Consider the following 21,697-nt stretch of genomic DNA (forward strand, 5'->3'; position numbering starts at 1 on the left):
ATAATTGAAATATACAGCATTGAACTTAAGCTTTATTGATTGACAGCCCCAGTGGTTTAAATTTGACATATCTTATTATTTGATTTACGTAACTAGAGGTTGTAGAAGTAAATATGCTATCAATCGTGAAGAATTTCACAAAAACATTTCATACTATAATATATACCTTAGGAAGTTAAAACAAAAACAATTTAAAATCATACTTAAATTATGCAACTGTACCTTGAGTTGTGAAGAGTTCTATCCTGACGTCATATGACCATTACAGGGACAAGGAAGTTGATAACATCCGTGACTGACGAGCTGGAACTTGCTAACAGACTTTGGAACCGGATAATTTGCAGGTAATTAATAAATTGCAGTTACTTTCATTTTTACTCTATACTAATTAGTTTTCGAAATGTCGAAATGGTCAAACTGTATACATTATCTAAAATACGAAGTGGTATTGAATCAAAGTTAAACGTTTATATGTATGTATATATGATCCACTGAAGTGAATAAATTATTAGACTGATAAACCTTTTAAATTCTTGTAACTTTATAAAAATATGTAACGAATATTTTATTATCAGATACGATATTTAAATTTAAATTATTTGAAATAGCACGTATAATTAGGTATATGTTCTAATTCATAAAATGAAAACATACTTTACACATAATTCTCTATGAACAAAAATATTCGCTTGAGGGATAAAATATTCGGACTAACACACAAGGGAATCGCTACAATGCAAAGGTACATATGTTTTTATATTAAATACGCTTTTTACATAATTTGCTACTAATTCTGAGAACTAAACAGAAACTAACAATAGCGTGACATTGTGTATATCTGATCTTAAATAAAGGCATCAATAGTATAACGCTGTTAAATTGTCATAAATCAATTTAACTGAAACAAATTCGGCTCTCAAATCAAAACCGAGGGAAACGCACCAACTATAAGAGGAAAACAACGGAACAACAGAACCACTAAACTGTTACAAAAACAACCCCAGACATAAACGGCAACATAACTAAATACGGTCTATTTGATAACAACTGACGTATCCCTGACTTGGTACACGACAAACGTCCACGTCTACATATCTAGAGAAGCATAAAGGGGAGTTATTATCAAAATGTGTATTATCAAAAGTTGCTTAATTATCTAATGAACTGAAGTAAGTTACTTTACGTAAAAATAACATATTGTATTTAGTGTTTTGAACACTGATTTGAATATCGCATGTTATATTTTTCAACAAACACTCAGGTCGAATGTGAAAAATGTCAAATGTTTGACTTATATAATTTAAAATAAAATCTTCTAGTGATAAGATAGCTGAACTAGTACTCACTCCGATGCTGACCATCAATTCACAACCATCACTTGAAAAGATACCAGTAAATTCCATTTTCCTCAAATGTGACTTACGGAATTAGACGTATTACTGGGTTAGTATTAACATGAGTAACATGGGTGCCACATGTCGAGCAAGATCTGCTTATTCCCCTGAAGTACCTGATATCAACCCTCGTTTTCTATGTTATGTTTTTTGTACTTTTGTTTGTCTGTTGGATTATTTTAGCCATGGTATTATCAGTTTATTTTATGAGTTTGAATGTCCCTTTTATATCTTTCGCGCCCCTTTTAGTAATAAGGAGTAAAATGCAATGCTAAATTATGTTAAATCCACACTGAACATATCATAGAATGGATTTCAATTATAATGATATCTCATTTGTACTGGCACTATATATCTATATTACTGAAGCGATAAGGTTTTGTTTTCCCTTCTTCTTTACCGTTTCTAATAGCTTATAAGAGAACTTGGCACTCACACCACATCTTCCTATATCTATTACACGGGTCCCATATTTTGATACAAGCACGGTCTCTTAAGAATGGCATGTTTAACCGTTATAAATTTAAACAAAAACAATCATGTCCTCTTCATCAATTCTTTATACACAAAATTTGCAATGTCAAAAATACAAATATCATATAAAGTATTCAGCCTAGTCACATGAGTATTGAAATATAAAACAGAAGAAATATTAATGCATACTCATTCATTTCATTTATCACACGAGATCACACATCATTTAATGTAACTTTACAATTTTTTAGCAAATGTTTTGAAGTTTTAACCTACTTTTATTGGTATGGTTTCAATATCTCCTAAATTTGACCATATCCATTTTATAAAGATTTTATTGTTTATCAGTAAATTTAATAGTTTTATATGCAATTTTTCCAAAATCTGTTTGTTTTATGATTTTATAACATGGGCTTTCAGATTTTATTGTTAATACCTATATATGTTAATGTATATATGTTTTAAAGCGCTTAGGGTAATTTCAATATTGTAAATAGTTGTCAAAGGTACCAGGATATAATTTAGTACGCCAGACGCGCGTTTCGTCTACATAGGACAGTGATGCTCATATCAAAATAGTTATAAAGCCAAACAAGTACAAAGTTGAAGAGCATTGAGGATCCAAAAGTAATGCGCTGTTATAAATACTGTATAATAATGATAAATAATAATTCACATTGTGGCATATCATATCAAACTCTGTGGCACTCTTCATTATTCATTGAAAAAAAGCAATTTGAATTACTAAACCAGAAGACACATACAGAGATCCAAACTAATTCTTTAACATTAGTATGTCGTCCATACAAGAAGATTTACTAGAGAAACAAACTTCAAGTTAAATTCAAAACTCAGAAGTCCAAAAAAAACTGATAAAATCAACCTTCAGAACAAATGGAAAATTACGATCCTAATCAGGGGCCCTACATTATTATGTGTTCTACATTTGGAAGTCGGCTTTATTTTGAAGATATAACATATTAAGCAAAATGTATACAATATCACGAATATAAATTTAATGTTAAAGCAACTTGATTAAAAGACTTTCAATTTAAATCTAGTATTATGACTAGTATTCTTAGAAATATTAAAGTAGAATGAATAACATTAAAAGAAATTCTGACGTCTGTCAATCCATTTCACGCATTCTTTCACGTTCTCCTTTTAATGTTTTATAACCTGTTGGAAGCAATTCAAACCTCGTTGATATTCGGTCCTTTGTTTCTGCGTTCACGTAAGTGCCTATCATTTCGGTGCCAGCAATTTCAAGCTCTACCCATCCAAAGGCATACACAGGCCATATTCCATTAGGGGGGTCGATATGAATTTTTGCATGTAAGTTGCATCCTTCGTCTGTAACATACATCGGCTTTTTGTCATCAGAAATATAAATTTCAACAGCAAAAGGTTCCGTTCTTTTAGTTTTGGAATCTTCACTTTCAAAAGTATTATTAATCTCAATCATACCTATATCCCCCACATGAACGTCTTGACCTTCAACAAAACAAACATGAAAAATGTGTTTACACCAGTCTTCATTATCCCATCTATAATATTTTTCCCTTCGGTGCTCTCCTTCCTTGAAAGGACGGCTTATGCTGACGCCATACGTATAATTACACACTCTAGATGTTACTATAGAAGAATCATGACCATAAATTACAGCCCCCTTTAACACAGATAATCCACCTTCAACTGGAATGAAAACCTCTAATTCTAACGCGTCTTTAATAGCTTTCTGTAACATTGGACATTCTGAAAACCCCCCAACTAACATAACAGCTGATACGTCACGACATCTGTCATGCTTCAAAATATCTTTAATTTCTTTAATTGTCATTGAAATGGATTCACTGTAAAACGATTGAAATAGTTCTCGATCGATGAATAGTTTGTCTCTTTTCACCCTAAGTTTACCACTGAAGCAAGAATTTTCTATTATGTTTGAAATACTACAACCCGTCTTCGATTCTAAAAGCTCTGCTAAGTTTGCTGGAAATCTAGTTGATATATTAGAACTTTCATTTCCTTTGAAGGATTTCTTTGCCGTTTCAAAGCACCTCATCATTTCATTATAATCTAATCCTTGTGTTTGTTTAAATTCCATGAATACATCTCCTCCTAGCAGTTTCTTTAGTAACTTGCGATACTCTTGGTTGACCCATTCACCACCCCACGAACCTCCACATATTTTATGAATTATTTTCAAGTGACCATCAGGTAAAACTTCTTGGGCAGATATGTCAACAGTACCACCTATAAAAAAAGTTATATGGTTATTGTATATCTTACAAGTACATTTGTAGTTGATACGTCAAATGCATTAGGTATAAGTCACAAATATGTTAACTATAGAACTATTAAACGTACAAATAGTTGATATGTCAACTGTACTACCTACTAAAGAATGACATGTAAATAGAACAAACATCAATAGATTGATATACTAAAAAAAAATCAACTTGAGATTCATTTATTTTCAAAACGTTAATACGCTCGTTTGGTTATGATGATAAAAACATAGATGTGGGTATCAGAAGTGCTTGAAAGATTTGCCGTCGGAAAATTTTCAGAAATAATTAAAATAATAACTGTATACTGCACTAGACGTAATATTCTGTGTACATATTTTCTAGCTTTACCGAGACCATACTGAGAGGGTCATTTATAAATCTAAGCTTATCGCAATCGTAGAGATTTGTCCGAATACAATCCAAAACAAATACGGTACAATAAAACTCCATCTTTATTCCTTTATATTTCGATTTTCTTTTACAATAACAGGGCATCAAAAAACATTGAACAACTTAATATACTTATTTTTGATTTTTAATGCTTGGTTTTGCTGTGTACTTTTCACGGTATTTAGCTATTTTCATGATAGTTCTTTTTTGAAGATCGTATATTTAATAATTATATTACCCCCAGCATCAACTACTATAACTTTTCTGCCAGGATTTAACGATCTTAATATAGTTGTTTTATTTTCCCCAACGAATTTATCTACAGGTATGAGACGCATATATATTGATGCTGCCTCAGGCTCATACACAATACAGAATTTATCTCCTGCAATTCCAGCCTAAAAGAAAATGAATGTTTAGTGTGTTTATATTTGCAATACAAAACTAATTTTACATATATTTTTTCAATATTCAGATGACATTAGTAATCGCCCGTTTAAATACTACCTACTTCAGATGACTATAAGGTTGGTCACAGAGGTTTTCACATGTTTACTTCTACAAGAAATCTGGAAAAAAAGCTGAATCCATCTATATTTTTGCCTAATTACCATTCAAGGTTTTTAACACTTAAATCATTATTGAAACCGTATTAATGTGAACCTCTATTTCCCCCTTAGCTAGAAATGGATAACCTATGCATTAGGCGTGTTAAGTTATCAAATGGAAAATAATGTCAACATTGAAAGTGAAACAAGGGTAAACCATTTGACTGACCGATTCGATCCACAAAAACTATTTCTTATGCAGGTAAACAAATAATTAAGATATATTTTAACCTATAATAAGAACTCAAATTGTCCAGGAAATATCCAGTAGAAAGAGTTGGCTATCTATTTATATGTGTGTTTATGTTTATATCAGGTTATATGACCGTCTTCAGTCTTCGGAGGTCACCACGATGATTATTTATCTTGTATCTAGACTAAAATACTCACGAACATTTAATCGAGGTTGTGCATTGTAAATAAATGCATTTTGTGAATTGGATATACGTTTTAGTATGTTATAAATAAAATACGAGAATTTAAGTCAAATCAGCGGACGTGAATTCGACAGCTAGTGCGCCTTTGATACTGTTTAACATAAATATTTTATATAAAAAAAATGATACATGTCTGTTAGTTCTTATTTCTTATAATCTTGAAACTTAAATGCTACATGTTTCCATCTAAGTTCATTAAGAATATGTTGAACATGAAGGTAAAATATAAAAACTGAATGAATCGCATGAAGTCCAAAAGGAGCTACACTGGAGTTGTCGACTAGGTACGCTACGAGAAACGGCATTTTAATCTGGTATTTCAATTGTTTTCTGAATGATTTTATATGTTCTTGTGCTTAACATTGTTGTGTTTGTTCTTACCCCTTCAGCAGCTTCTCTCATGAATTGTTTACATGCATCGTTCCAAATAGCTGGGACCGTTATTACCCATTTAATCAAATCATTATTTACTCCAAGGTTCCTTTTCTTAAACTGGTCAAGCAGATGTTTTTTTAAGAATTTAATTGCTAATCTAAATACTCTTTTGGCTGAAACTTTTTTTCCATTCATTTCCTCCATTTTAAAATCGTCTCGAATATCCTGTAAAGAATAAAGTTACAAATATAGTACAAAGTGTTTGCATTTGTGAATAGTTTGTGTTTTTATCTATTATTCTTTTGAATGGATTGATATGATTGTATACATATTGGGATTTAAACTGTCTTTAATCTATCACAGTCGTTCTAATGTTTATCGAGTATACGATATGTGAAGTCATTTGGAACTTTTCTTCTGTTAGATATCAAACTAGTCTTGATTTATTGTACGTTAAATTAAAACGTCTGCTCTCTTAACTTAATTGTGCAATATATCATAACAACGTACCTGTCCTAAAACAACGGCTTCATACAGTTTCATTTTAAACTCTTTTAAGTAGTACCATGAATTCTGTTCATTATTTTCACAAATAATTGAATACTGGTCTTCAGCATCGTGTCCAAAGGCAACAAATTTCTTCTTAGAGTTTAGAAGAATAGCGGAGGGTGCTTTGTATGTAATATTGCCTCCACTCTCTGCTGACCAATAGGGGGTGTTAACGTTTATAGGGTTTGCTGCAAACTCATAGCGGAAGGAGAATGCATATCCTGAACCATGACTTCCGAGATCTATTGCTACTACTACTAACACGGGATCATTTACAGTCGCCATAGTTTCTGGAAAGAAATTAAATGAGACAACGTTAATATGGATAGATTTGCCTCAAAGCAAAATTTTTATAAACAAAATGTGATTGAACACATACTTATTTGAGTATAAGGATTTTTAAATCGTTTTTCTAAAAATATAATTCAATTAATGTTTCATCAAAAGACTTACCTGGAGGAAAATTTAATCATTCGTTGGTCTGTAAAATCCAATGAGTATCGATCTGCTGACAAGGAAGAAGTTTACAAACCAATTCCTTCCCAGATCAGGTTCATGGTAGGCTTTATATTCAAATTCTTACTATTTAAATTTTTGTTTTCTTTCAGTTGACCCTTTTAATTGATTTTTAGATAATAATGTAGGTATTCGTCTTTGAGAATCTGTAATCAAATAAAGAATTTTAGACTTCAGCGATACATTATCAATCTATGATATTGCAGTTATTAGAGTAAACAAAAATCCTAAATCAAAAATTAAGTAGAAAACAGACGACAAGAAGTTCAAAAAGAATAATATCAACAAAACCCTACACGGAAAATAAAAGGTAGAACAATAAAACGACACAAACAACTCAGTTGACCTCAGATGATCAGATTCTTCTTTGCTAGTGATACAATTCGTGTTATCCCTGCAAAAAGTAAAATCACAAAAATACTGAACTCCAAGGAAAATTCAAAAAGTAAAGACCCTATTCAAATGGCAATATAGATAGATAAAGCACATTAAACGAATGGATACCAAATGTCATATTCATGACTTTGTACAGGCATTGACTGACTCCTTACTGTTTAGATGGAATCATACAGTAATGGTTCGACAAATTTCTTTTTTTCTATTTTAAATCTGAAGACATTGGCAAAAATTATAAACCATTGGTACCTCTAAGTTCTACGATTACTGGTGTTAAGCAAAGTTTGTACTGAATACCTATGATATAGGATAGCTGAAAGTGTTATACATAAACATGTACAGACATTTGAAATTAAAATATTACAAAAAAACTATATAGACATAAAATCAAAAGCATCACAAACCTCTCAAGAAACTAGAACGCATACACTGTTCCACCAGTATCATCATTTGTGTTGCTTAATTTATGTTAACCTGGTTAAAAGATATGGCTTCAACTCTAAACAGCAATATTGTAACAAAGAAAAAATTTTAATAAACAAACCAAGTCTTGGAATCAACTTGCCTGAACTTTGTTATACAGTCTCTACATCCAAGTGATATTAGAAGGTTGCTTCGTAAAAATAGAAAGCTCACAGTTGAAAAGCCGAGCTTTGTTGTAAAACTTCAATTTTAAAAATGTTTGAAATTTTGTTAGATGTACGTAAAACTACAATGATTTTGTTGTTAGCATCTTTGTTATATTTATTTCTAGGATTGTTTGAAATTTGTAGTCAGTTATGTTTTAGTTGTGATGTATGATTACACAGTTTTGGCTGTTGGATCCAAATTATTGTCATATTAGGTACATGTTATTATGTTTGTGTGGGTAGTCCATCCATTTTATTAGACAACGGAATTAAAAATAACTGGCCAATACATGTGGACGGTTTAGCGAACTATAAAAACCCGTTTAAGCCACCATTATTTTCAGAAAAAGCGTGTACCAAATCAGGAGTTTAAAGTTGTTTACCATTCTTTTCGTTGTTTGATAAATTCTAACATTTTATTTTTTCATTTACTATTGACATTCCCTTTTGAAAATACTTTGGAATTCATTATTTTTGTTACTTTCTTTTTGTATCAAATTGAGAATGGAAATGGGGAATCTGTTAAAGAGACAACAACCCGACCATAGAAAAGACAACATCAGAAGGTCACCAACAGGTCTTCAATGTAGCGAGAAATTCCCGTACCCGGAGGTGTCCTTCGGCTGGCCCTAAACAAATATTTATACTAGTTCAGTGATAATGAACGCCATACTAAACTCCAAATTGTACACAAAAAATTAAAATTAAAATTAATACAAGACTAACAAAGGCTAGAGGCTCCTGACTTGGGACAGGCGCAAAAATGCGGCGGGGTAAAACATGTTTATGAGATCTCAACCCTCCCCCAAAATGTATCCTGTATTTTAAATTCAATGAAATAATGCAATAAGCTATAATTACCAAACTTTGAAACATTCAGTGATAGGAAATTATCTTTTCAGGAGAATGTGGGCTTAAAGGATGGTGTTATCTTCCTTTCATTTCAAACTACGTAGAACTGTTGTGCAATAAACAACAGTTCTTCCACTTTCATTTATTTTTTATTTTATTTTGAATAATACGGCCATAAGATGATGAACCTTAGAGAGCACATTTGAATAAATGCATTTCAGTTAATCTAAACATATCAGAATCAGTAGATAATTCATAAATGCAAATCCGACGAACCATAATAAGTGCAGTTTGGATCGCCCATTCTACCTGTATGCTCATTTATTATCTCAATAAAACACATGATATTTGTACGTTTGTTTTAACCCTAGAATGTTGTAAACAAACATCTTCTACATTTTTTTTAAATCAACAGTCAGCTCAAGTCATAACTATCCCAAACTTCAATACAATATATAAAAAACATTAAAAAAAACCCCAATTAAACAAAAAGAAAAAGAAAAAAAAAGAGAAATCGTCGTAAAACTTTTTTACTAGTGTTAATGCCATTACAGATCATCGCATTTAATTCATTTGATTGATTGATTGAGCGAGTGCTGCTTGTTTGACGTTCAGTGGGCAAGTATTTCATGCATATCTATAATAACAAACAAACAATAGGTAGGGTTTGTTGCATGGTAGGTCTATCGAGATGAAAGGTGGGAAATTTGGACTGCCACTGAAAACGAGGGCATGTTGGAATCTTTGCCTTTCAATGACCACCTACCGATACCTCATTTAATTGATGGTTCTCGTTTAAAAAATGTGACACTCTTTCTTTACAATGCATTGGATATAACATCGACATATCAGCCTGGCGTAGAACCAAATACATACAATCCTCAAAGCTAAAAGAGGGACGAAAGATACCAAAGGGACAGTCAAACTCATAAATCTAAAACAAACTGACAACGCCATGGCTAAAAATGAAAAAGACAAACAGAAAAACAATAGTACACATGACACAAAATAGAAAACTAAAGAATAAACAACACGAACCCCACCAAAAACTAGGGGTGATCTCAGGTGCTCCGGAAGGGTAAGCAGATCCTGCTCCACATGTGGCACCCGTCGTGTTGCTTATGTGATTACAAATCCGGTAAATAGTCTAATTCGGTAGGTCACATTCATGAAAGGGAAGTTACGACGTAAGGAACATATCCGATATCATTTGTGAAACGGTTATTCCATAACGGTCAACCAACTCGTGATGGCGTCCGTAAAATTTACGAAGGACTAAGAACAAAAATTAGAGTACTTTTAAGGATATTCTAAATGAACGTCCCACTTATTACAGACGGGACATGACTACTAAGATAAAGGACAACAAAGATATGCTCTTTAATATTCTTTTGTATTTTAATAATATGTTGTCGACTCGATACAAAGCACATTGTTCAAATTTACTTCAGAATCCTGCAATAACTATAAAACATTATAAAGACAAAATCCGATTATTATGATCTAAATGCGAGATATGGAAGTTATATAGACTAAATTTTTTTATCATATTTTTTTTCTTGAAATGTTAATAGTATTGAATGCACTTTTAATTCTCTATTATTTTGATGACATATAGAACTAACATTTGATAGGTGATTTAACGTCGATAACTTATACTCAACCCAACTAAGAACAAAAATTAGAGTACTTTTAATGATATTCTAAATTTGTTTTAGGCAATGGCTGTCCCGCAAGATTCCACTTTGGTTGTTGCAATAGACATAGGAACAACCTATAGTGGATACGCCTTTTCTTTTGGTCATCAATATAAATCCAAACCCCTTAATATTACGTCCCATAGCTGGCCAGATGGACCGTCATACAAAACACCCACGTGTGTTCTCCTAACCTCAGAAAAGAAGTTCCATTCCTTTGGACGCGAAGCTGAAAACAAATATATAAGTCTGGCAGAAAATGAGGAACATGAGGATTGGTATTTTGTTACAAGGTTCAAGATGCTATTGATGGAAAAGGAGGTAAATTTTTCTAAAAGTAAATAAACACATCGAAATAGCTATTCCTCTAATGTAGGATTTCATTTCATTTATGATTTTGATTTGGTATCGATAAAAAGCAACGCTGATATATGACTCACTTTATTTAGAATTATTGAGTCGTATTACAGAATATTGAGACGATTTCCTATCTTTACAACAGAAGATGTTTGAAACAAATATAGCTGGATCGTTTGTCAAATTCTTCATTCGTTAGTACTCTCTTTATTTATTTTTTCTCCCAATAAGTAAACTCATATTTGTCATCTTAAATTTGGTTCAACAATTGTTACTTATGGTTCTAACTGGATTGTCAAAATTCTGACAATATACTAAACGAACCAACTTTTTTTCAGGAATTGGATGAACAAACTTTAGTTGAAGACATGGATAAGAAACCTATATCAGCTCTGCTTGTATTCACCGAAGCTATCAAATACTTGAAGAACCATTTACTGAACGACCTTAAAAAACGTAACTTAGACGTCCCTGATAACCAAATAAAATGGGTACTTACAGTTCCGGCTATCTGGTCAGATCCAGCAAAGCAGTTTATGAGAACAGCTGCTGAACGGGTAGGAATTTTCATAAGTATACTTTAGAACTAATAATTAAAATAATCAATTTGGATGACATTGCTAATGATATTTATTTTAACAACTTTGCAATACTTCAATTTTGATATATTTGTTTGTTTTCATAGTGATAAAGATTATAACACAATGTTTACCTCTGTATCCCTATGACTGTTTGTTTTGTTCACACATCGTGTCAACATAATGGAATTTGATGAGAATTTCATTAAAGTGAGAGGTTAAGCTAGCAATAGATTCAGGTTTAACCCATCATTTTCTACATACGAAAATGCTTGTACAAAGTCAGGAAAATGAAAGTTGTTCTCCATTTGTTTTATGTGTTTGAGCTTTTGATTTTGACATTTAATTAAGGGACTTTCGTTTTGAATTTACCTCAGAGTTCGGGATTTTTGTTATTTTACTTTTTCCATAAAAAGGATAATACAATTCACAAAAATTCTAAACAACACAACAGATCACATGAACTACCATCACCATACTCCTCTGAATAACAGACAAACAAATAAAGACGAACACCAACAAACAATACATAGGAATGTTATGTACTATCTATTAGTGTTGTCTTCATGTCTTATGTTATACATTTCAATAATTAGATTTAAAAAGATGTAGTATTATTGTCAATGATACAACTCTTCATCCAAGTCACAGTTTGTAAAAAGTAAACCACTATGTGTCAAAGTACGGCCTTCAACACGGAGCCTTAACTCACAACGAACAGCAAGCTATACGTTGTTTAACTTTAGTATGGATTACATTCTCTTTTTTTTTTTACACTATTCACTATATATTGTTCAGGGTTTATAATAATATAGTATTTTCACCTGTAATGTGCCTTGACAATTTTTCCAACATTTGATTGATATAACATTACGCCAGAAACACTTCTACTCAAATTGAACATACAATTGGAATCTGCTTGATCTTTTTAGGCCGATATACCTCATTCATCGTTAACTCTCGCATATGAACCAGAAGCTGCAGCGTTGTACTGTAGACTGCTGCCAATAGATACCATGAAAGTTGCAGGAGGGACTAACTACTTATCTTGTTTTGAACCTGGAAAAAAGATAATTATTGTAGACTTGGGAGGTAAATAATCTGTTTTCTATAAAATATTCAAATTTTACAGTTGTTTACTTCTAGCTTTCGGCATTTTCCCCTGTTTTAAAATTCTAGTGGCATATTTCCTTATTCTGTCAACGTTTGGTTATTGTAATCACTCTAAAAATTTATAATTAGAATATCTCATTTTTAACTGATTTAAATATTTTTTCAGGTATAATATGTTAACATTAAAATCTTAAATTAGTTTTGTGCAATTTTGTTCAATATAAAAATGAAATGAAATCCCGTTTCAGGTGGAACCGCAGATATATCAATAAATGAAGTCACAAAAGAACACAATTTGAAAACTATTGATAGAGCCAGCGGGGGAGACTGGGGAGGAACTAATATAGATAAAAAATACTTGAAATTTCTAGAAGAGGTTCTTGGAAATAATATAATGGAGGAAATTAGGAGAGATTATAGAAGTGATTTGTTAGAAATTCAACAGGATTTTGAAGAACAGAAACGTAAAGTAACACCCGATCGCGACCATGACGTCGTTATCCGTATGCCTGGTGGGGTAATGGAAATTATTCGGAACAAAAAGCAAAAGCTGGCCGATATTGTGGAGTCATCTCAACATTCAGGTACGGTGTCAGTGAAGGAAAACCAGAGAGACAGGCTACATATCAAAGCTCGTATCTTTATTAGCTTTTTCAAGGAAACTACTCAGCACATTATATCTCATTTACAGCAAGTTCTAGACAGCAGACATTTAGGACATATTCCACCAGCTATGGTGATGGTTGGAGGATTTTCAGAATCAGTGATAGTCACAGATGCTATTCGGAACCACGAATCTTTTCAAAATATTAAGGTTATTATTCCCACGGAGGCAAGACTTGCTGTACTGAAAGGAGCCGTTTTGTTCGGACATAATCCAACTGTGGTGATATCAAGAATGGCGAAATATTCCTATGGCATTCGATCTTATAGAACTTTCAAAAAAGGCGACCCAGAATCAAAGAGACTCAAAGAGGAGGGAAAAGAGTGGTGCAGAGATTATTTCAAAAAACTATTCACAATTAATCAAGAAGTGACAGTTGGTGAAAGAAGTGTAGTCACAATCAAAGATTCATACAAAGATAAAAATAGACAGGCCAAACGAACAATGAACCATACACTCGATCTGTACTTCACAACTGAGAAGGATCCCAATTTTATTGATGAAAAAGGTTGTATGAAATTAGGACAAGTTCAAATTCCTCCACCAGATGGTAAAGAATGGCCGATGGAATGGACGGGTGATTTTGAACTTGAAATTGGCGGTACAGAAATTATTGGCCGTTTTAAGGACAGAAATTCGGGAAAAACAGTAATAGCTTCATTTAATGCGTTCGGAGTACCATTCCATTACAATACACCAAAAGCTATGTGATGATTGCTATGGACACAAACTTTTTTTGTGCTAGAATATTGATATTCAATTTTGTTTTCTGTGAGATTGACATCCTATGACTGATAAATATTTATTTTAAAGAAAGACGCAATTTTTTCATGAATAAGGATATAAATAGTAGGTTTATTCATAATTTACGAGGGCCTTAATATTGTTAATTAAAAACAGAATGATGCACTTATACTACAGAAAAAAGAGACTCAAAATATAAGGAATAAAAAGAAGGCAAATAATAGAGAATAATGGGTCGCTTAAATACAAACAACGGGAAAATGATAGGCACGATTCATATAGAATCGAGATAAAAGGCTTAAAAATTAATACAGCAAAGAGAATCGAAGGACTCCATCCGTATCCTCTTTGATATATGCTTTGTGGAATACATTTCGTGTATGAAATACAAATAAGGTGGTCTTACAAACATAAGTCAAATTTTATACTTTGTATATTTCTAATTGCTTTTTAGATAGAACACCCTTTACTAATTTTACATTGTGTAACAAGTGCTCTTCAAATATGGTTTACATTTAAGCAAGTGACCGAACCCTTCCTAAATTCAAAGTAGATTGAACAAATCAACTTTAGATTTTTATAAGAACATTTATTAAATGCTGATGCTATAACATTAAAAGCTACTAAAACATATCTCCATATACTTTTATAAATATTTTGCTTCGATTTTTTATTGTCCCTTTCGTGTTTTCTGTTTATTTTCTACGCACAAATATAAAAAGTCACAATCAAATGTAAAATCAAAATATAAAAAACTTTTTATTGGAGTTTATTAGATTTACAGACCGTTCTAAAACCTTTGGTATCACTTCAGTTTTACGAGAGCTCATATTCCTTTAATTTAAATAAACCTGTCTCCCAATTATATGTGTGCGCGTTTTAAGGTTTAATGTTTAGCATTTTTTGTTCAGTTTTGGTGGAAGTGGGAAGTAGGAAACTGTAAGGTTCAGTTTTTTGATAGATTTTATAATGCACGCCTTTTGAAAGCTTAGAGGTCAGTATCTCCTATGAACTATTGTTTTAAATACATGTCGCATACTATTTTGTAAAAACGCAAGGTACAGATCAAGAGCCTAAGTTATGAGTGGCTATGCCACACAAATCAACCCGGTATCCAAATCACAAAAAAACGTATCAAAAAAAAAAAGTAAAAACACAAAAATACTGAACTCCGAGGAAAATTCAAAAAGGAAAATCAAAAATCAAAAGGCAAAATCAAAAGTCCAAGCACATCAAACGAATGGATAACAACTGTCATATTCCTGACTTGAAATGAATGCATATTTTTTTTAAAGAATGCTCGTATAGTTTTTAAGTTTAATTCCTATTTATTAAGGAACTTACTTCTCCAACCTCCATTCGCTTATGAATGATTTGAAGTAGGGAAAGGACAATAAATTCTTTCCTGTTATAACTATATATATTTGTATCGGTTTTTAAATAAAACATAATGCATATCCACTTTCCATGAAAAGAAGAATAACTCTATTTTAAATTAAATGAACAAAATTGCATACACAGTTTTGTTTTCAATGCTCCCAATAGTGTGTTAATATTTGTTTTAATGTGTTAAGCTTTGAAGATTTTTTTAGCTGAGTAAAAGAATTGCCTGATCAATGAAATATAATTCTTTTTATTATCTTTGTTATTATCTACCACTTATATAACATCATTTAGCTCATCCACCCATTGCATTTTATACAGTTTCGACAGCTGAAGGAGCGATTGAATGAATGGGTAATTATTGATGCGACTGCCATACAAGTGAGAGATATAGCTAGCTTTAAAACCAGATTTAATCCACCATTTTCAACATATGTGTACCAAGTCAGGAATATGACAGTTGTTATTCATACATTTGATGTGTTTTCCTTATCCCAGGAATAGATTACCTTATCCGTATTTGACAAAACTTTTTGGAACTTTGGGTACTCAATGCTCTACAACGTTGTACTTGTTTGACTTAATAATTATTTTGATTGAGCGTAACTGATGAGTCCTATGGAGACGAAACGCGCGTCTGGCGTAGTACTGAATTGTAATCCTGGTACCTTTGATAACTATTTGTGCTTTTGGTTTTGCCATTTGATTATGGACTTTCCGTTTTGAATTTTCCTCTGGGTTTAGTATTTTTGTGATTTTTATTTTTATTTATAATTTCCTTTAGAAGTGCATTAATATGACATATTTTCAATGATAAGATATGAGAACATAAAATTGATGATCAGATTTATTTGTTTTCCCGACATTGCGGCATAGTTAGCATCGTAATCAGAGTCCGGTATAACCACCTTCTCAAGAACCTCTTCCATGTTATTTGGTTATATTGTCTGGTAAGAATATTTCTTGACTTTGATGCAAAGTTTATAGGTGTAACTAAATGTAATTATTTATAAATATTTCGGATAACATATATCCTTCATCAGTATGATTATGATGTTAAAAGAATCATGTCAATCTACTTTGATTACACTGTAACAATCTTCAAATTTATACATTAGATCAGTTAAACCAAACATTAGTTTAGACGCTTGTTCAATTCAATTTTTTTTTTAATATGACATTATCATAGGTTATATGCATGGCTATTTACAACAAAGACTTTAAAGATATGCTTCAAATAAAAATAGTAAAGTGCGATAGGAACTTGCACAATTCTAAAAGTTAAACGATGACGACAGTTACGATGTTACAATAGCGATTGCGTCTTAAACATTAACGAATTAAAAAAAAAGAACAACAAAAAAACATTCCAAATAAACAGCACTGACCGATCTAAGTTTGTGAATATTTTAAATTTGACAACGGTAGAGTAACTACAACAGAGGCTGCGTTTTTAAACATTCAAGTCGTCATGAATAGTAGGTTAAAAACAAAAATGTAAGCATCCACAGGATGCAGGACCAGAGGTATGCATTAATTGCCAATGAGACCTTAGTACTATCCACCAGAGTCCAGATGACGTAGATGTCTACAACTATAGGTCAAACGCGTAAGTTAACAATAGTACCTTTATCGATGAGAAAAGTCATTTCAGTATAGTCAGAAAGATAGATTACATTCAAGAAAAGGACAACTAAAGCTGTTCATATTACTAAATCTTTTTAGTCAATTCCCTTGGGCAAAATTCTGCAATTTAATTAAGAGAATTCTTGATTATTTAAGGAAAAATATCACCAATGTTTAAATAATGGATCTATACTGAATTTTCTCAAAGACGATGATTCATGAAAATATAGTAAAATATCTGATATTTAAGGAGTACAATTTAGTGTTTTTAGGAATACCTACAACATGTTGATAAACGTTATTGCCGAAATGTAGATCTTATCAAGAATGAAATTAACAAATTTTGTCAATTCATCACAGTTGCTTCAAAACTATCTAACTGATTCCACAGTTCAAAGTAGTTTATCATGTGTTTTACAGAAGGAGGATAATGATTCTAATGAGTTGCAGCTTTAATATTTACAATAAGATGTTTCGATGAACCATCACAGAGATAAGAAAAGAAAAGTGAAATTAAATGACCATTAAAAGCACGTTATATATTTAAAAAGTAAAATCATAAAAATACTCTGAGGAAAATTCAATCAGAAAGTCCATAATCACATGGCAAAATCAAATGACAAAACACATCAAACGAATGGAAAACAACTGTCATATTCCTGACTTGGTACAGGCATTTTCAAATGTAGAAAATGGTGGATTGAACCTGGTTTTATAACGCTAAAAAAGAGGGACGAAAGATACCAAAGGGACAGTCAAACTCATAAATCTAAAATAAACTGACAACGCCATGACTAAAAATGAAAAGGACAAACAGACAAACAATAGTAACCTCTCACTTTTACAACATTCTCATCAAATACCGTTATATTTACAACGATGCGTGAACAAAACAGACATAATAAATAAAATAGTCAAAATATGGGTACAACAGTTATCACTGTGTTACAATCTTAAAACAAACAATTTTACAAAAAAAGCACACCAGCATCTATCAAATCAAAAACACATTCATTGCTTCGCGTGTCTGACGTCATAAAATTTATACGTCACATAGGAAGACATTTTGACGTTCAATGTTAACACAAAACAATTTTATAATTTCACATGGGAAATTTTGGCATACAGGGTTAAAAAATTAAAAGTATGTTAGAATTAATTTCAGAAATAGACCGAGATTTAAAATTGTCCAGAAGTTCTGTAGAATTTTAAGAATCCAAAAATTGGTAATACCACTAGTCGATTAAAATAATTTTGTCGTTTGTCGTTCAACGTATTCTCTAATTTATAAAGCATTTAATTAAAGAGTTCTTTTCCCCTCTTGAAAATTATTTACTCAATTATTTCCATATGCTTTATTAAACAATTTTATTGTTACTTCTGTAATAGTAGTCAATTAGTTAACTAGCAAGAACAGAAGAAAACACTTACTTAAAACCGAGATGGAATGAACTGAAACATTTTTGTGTAGTTTAGGTGGCCAATACATAATATGCCTAAGAAGTGAACTACGGCACTGATTTGTCTCAAATTCGAATCATCGAGGAACTGGCGATATTGAATGTAAAAGGAATTATAATTTCATTCGTCAGAACTTCCGTGTAGTATTTACCACCATCATATCACTACAGATTGGTGGTTGCATTGTCGGTTGGTATCAAACCAAAAAATGTCGAGTGCTAGAAGCATATTTTAAGCACTAGAAATGTACGTATAATTGACCCTTTTAGTAATCTCTGAATTATTTTCGAAATGTGCTATGTATACTTTCATTAAAACAAGCATCAACTTTTTTTCCCCGTTTACTCATATTCTTTTTACATCAGGATGAAAGAGATTTTCTTCAATAGAATTGAGAAAGGAAATGGGGAATGTGTCAAAGCGACAACAACCCGACATAGAGCAGACAACAGCCGAAGGTAACCAATGGGTCTTCAGTGTAGAGAGAATTCCCGCATCCGTAGGTGTCCATCATGTGGCCCCTAAAAAATATGTATACTAGTACAATGATAATGGACGTCATACTAAACTTCGAATTATACACAAGAAACTAAAATGTATGTAAGCTGATGATAACCAACATGTCGGTCCTTATTCATTTCAAATTCTGTAAATTTTTATATTAGGGAATAAATAAACTCAATATAGATACCAGGATTAAATTTAGTATTTACGCTAGACGCGCGTTTCGTCTACAAAAGTCTCATGAGTGGCGCTCGATTTTAAAAAAGTTAAAAAGGCCAAATAAAGTACGAAGTTGAAGAGCATTGAAGACACATATAACGTCTTAAAACAACAGAAAGAGGTTTGTTAAAATTCAATGTTTTAATGTGTACTTCTTTTGAGTCAAACATACAACTTTTAACTTACAAGCAGCATCAGACCTAATGTTAAATTTTCATATATTTTTGTTTGTTTGTTTCTAGAATGTAGAGAAACACGAAATAACACTTTACTTTCCAGCTCCTGTTGATGCTGCCATAAGGAGATCAATCATGTTTATAATTTCAACGGATGAAGATTATTATTATGAATGAAAACAATTTTCCCATTACACCATTCAATGTCTTCAGTTTCCACAGATTCACACATTTTCTGCACGTTCTTGTTCTTTCATAAATTGCTATTCTATTTCTGTATTTTCAATTCCTTATATTGTAAACCAAATTCATGCTGATTTTTCCCAATTTCAATATTTTAACCAATTAAAACCCAAAGCACATTAGTATTTTCTGTATTGCTTTTTTGTAAAGAACATCAACAATTTTGTTCAAGATTTGTAATGAGAAAAAAATTTGATTATTCTGTGTTGCTTTGTTCCAAGAAGTGAAATCAATAACTATTAGGCGGACATAAGGGCAAAGATTGTTGTTAAATCTTATTAAAATTTGACCTTGATTTTAATCGTGCTGTTCTGTTTGTCGTTTAAAACTTTATTCAATTACTTACTATGGAACACTTCGTATTTACATTTGTAACAAATCCTTTTATGATTTTTTCTTAATTATTTCATTTGTTTATTGCACAATGTTTAACTTATCTAAAGTGCGTTGTTCAATTGGTCTCATTGATGTTTATTCCATAACTCCTTTTATTCAAATGCATTGTATCAAATATTCACATTTCGATAACCTTAATTATCCCAGGTGGGGACACTCTTTTTGACATTTATAGGTTTCAAATTCGGTTACATTTTAAACTTATAACTGAGAAAGGGTATAATTTTTCAAATATCTTTCACTAACCCTATTTTAATTTATTTCATTGTATTTAAAAAATAGTTCATGGGGCTTGAATTTAGACTGATTTTTACCACAGGCTGGCCCTTTATGCTATATTTATTACCACAAGCGTTAGTGAGGTGTAAAATATAGGCATCAAGGGCAAACATGTTGTAAAATCAGCATAAATTCAAGTCCCCATGAATTATTATTATTCTAATTGAACAAACGCGGCATTTCTTTTAGATCTAAGCGCTCTGGGTGAAGGCAAATATTAGCCGTTAATAATAATAAATAAACGCATGATCGAAAGAAAAGAATATATGTAGGACTCAAATGTATGGTGGGTTCAAAATCTATGGCAGATTCCTAGTCTATGACAAATGTGACGTCATGCCATCCCAAATCTATGGCAGATTTTTTACAATCCTAATCTATGGTATGGTGCATGATATCTGTTTAATCCATACAATAAACCAACTAGTAAGTCCCTGGACAAATTAGAAGGCACTTTTTTTCAGTCCAGTACTGCACATTTTATCCATCTTCCAGTTAATAGGTTACATCTTTCTTTTAATCTTCCGCAAATTGTTGTCGAGGGAAATACCTTCATCTGGAATTGTGGTCACATTTATTGGTTCGGCCATTGATGTAATATAGCATTCCCTCGGAAAATTACGCACTCTAAAGATCTGCTATAGATTGATTTGTTTGACACTTGTAACGTCACATTTGCCATAGATTAGGAATCTGCCTTAGATTTGGACCCCGCCATAATTTGAATACTACATATATATTGTAACAAAAGTCCGTTTGCGCACCTGTTTTTGGTTAAACTTTGGCCTGATTATGCAAGTGCCTTCGGATCAAACTATTCAAATGTGATTTACCCAAATATCTATTTGGAAAACGAATGTAGCATTATTGTCGCAATAGTTGCCATCCATTTGATTTGTAGTTATACTTCCCTTTTAACTGTTTTACATAAACTATATCTTGTACGTTGTGTACAATTTGGAGTTTAGTATGGCGTTCATTATCCCTGAACTAGTATATATATATATATATATGTCTTTAGGGGCCAACTGAAGGACGCCTCCGGGTGCAGAAATTTCTTGCTGCATTGAAGACCTGTAAGTGACCTTCTGCTGTTGTCTGTTTTATGGGCGGGTTGTTGTCTCTTTGACACATTCCCCATTTCCATTCTCAATTCTATTTTTATTTAAACTGAGCATGTGTTTTAGGGGATACGGTTCGAATAAAAAGTCAACGGACGGACGGACGACAAATTTCCAAAGTTCCAAAGTTTGATTTCTAACCTCTTTACATCACCATTCTGCAATTTTCTAGTTTGCAATATTTTCAGAAATACTAAGACGCTTCTTTTTCGTATAATTTGA

At 31.9% G+C, this 21,697-nt stretch overlaps 3 protein-coding genes across 4 annotated transcripts in view; 2 read left to right on the forward strand and 1 right to left on the reverse strand.

Annotated features, from left to right (window-relative positions):
• LOC143054309 (eukaryotic translation elongation factor 1 epsilon-1-like) overlaps positions 1 to 21,697 on the forward strand; it is a 228,125-nt gene that overhangs the window by 149,782 nt on the left and 56,646 nt on the right. The gene's annotated exons all lie outside the window — the stretch shown is intronic.
• LOC143054257 (heat shock 70 kDa protein 12B-like) lies at positions 194 to 15,581 on the forward strand. Of its 2 annotated transcripts, none has more exons than XM_076227207.1 (5): positions 194 to 344; positions 10,633 to 10,932; positions 11,307 to 11,525; positions 12,479 to 12,638; positions 12,908 to 15,581. In XM_076227207.1, the coding sequence occupies exons 2-5, from the start codon at positions 10,636 to 10,638 to the stop codon at positions 14,032 to 14,034; spliced, it is 1,803 nt and encodes a 600-aa protein (XP_076083322.1). In that variant the 5' UTR covers positions 194 to 344; positions 10,633 to 10,635; the 3' UTR covers positions 14,035 to 15,581. The 2 variants fall into 2 exon arrangements, with proteins under 2 accessions (XP_076083322.1, XP_076083311.1); XM_076227196.1 differs by lacking the exon at positions 194 to 344 and adding an exon at positions 5,342 to 5,362.
• LOC143054272 (heat shock 70 kDa protein 12A-like) lies at positions 2,870 to 7,842 on the reverse strand. The gene is made up of 4 exons (XM_076227229.1): positions 6,483 to 7,842; positions 5,979 to 6,197; positions 4,791 to 4,950; positions 2,870 to 4,124 (listed from the first exon to the last, which is right to left on the reverse strand). Exons 1-4 carry the CDS (start codon positions 6,804 to 6,806, stop codon positions 2,998 to 3,000), a joined length of 1,830 nt encoding a protein of 609 aa, XP_076083344.1. The 5' UTR covers positions 6,807 to 7,842; the 3' UTR covers positions 2,870 to 2,997.

Source organism: Mytilus galloprovincialis, chromosome 1, assembly GCF_965363235.1.
Source record: "Mytilus galloprovincialis chromosome 1, xbMytGall1.hap1.1, whole genome shotgun sequence".
In the NCBI taxonomy this organism is placed as follows: Eukaryota; Metazoa; Mollusca; class Bivalvia; order Mytilida; family Mytilidae; genus Mytilus; species Mytilus galloprovincialis.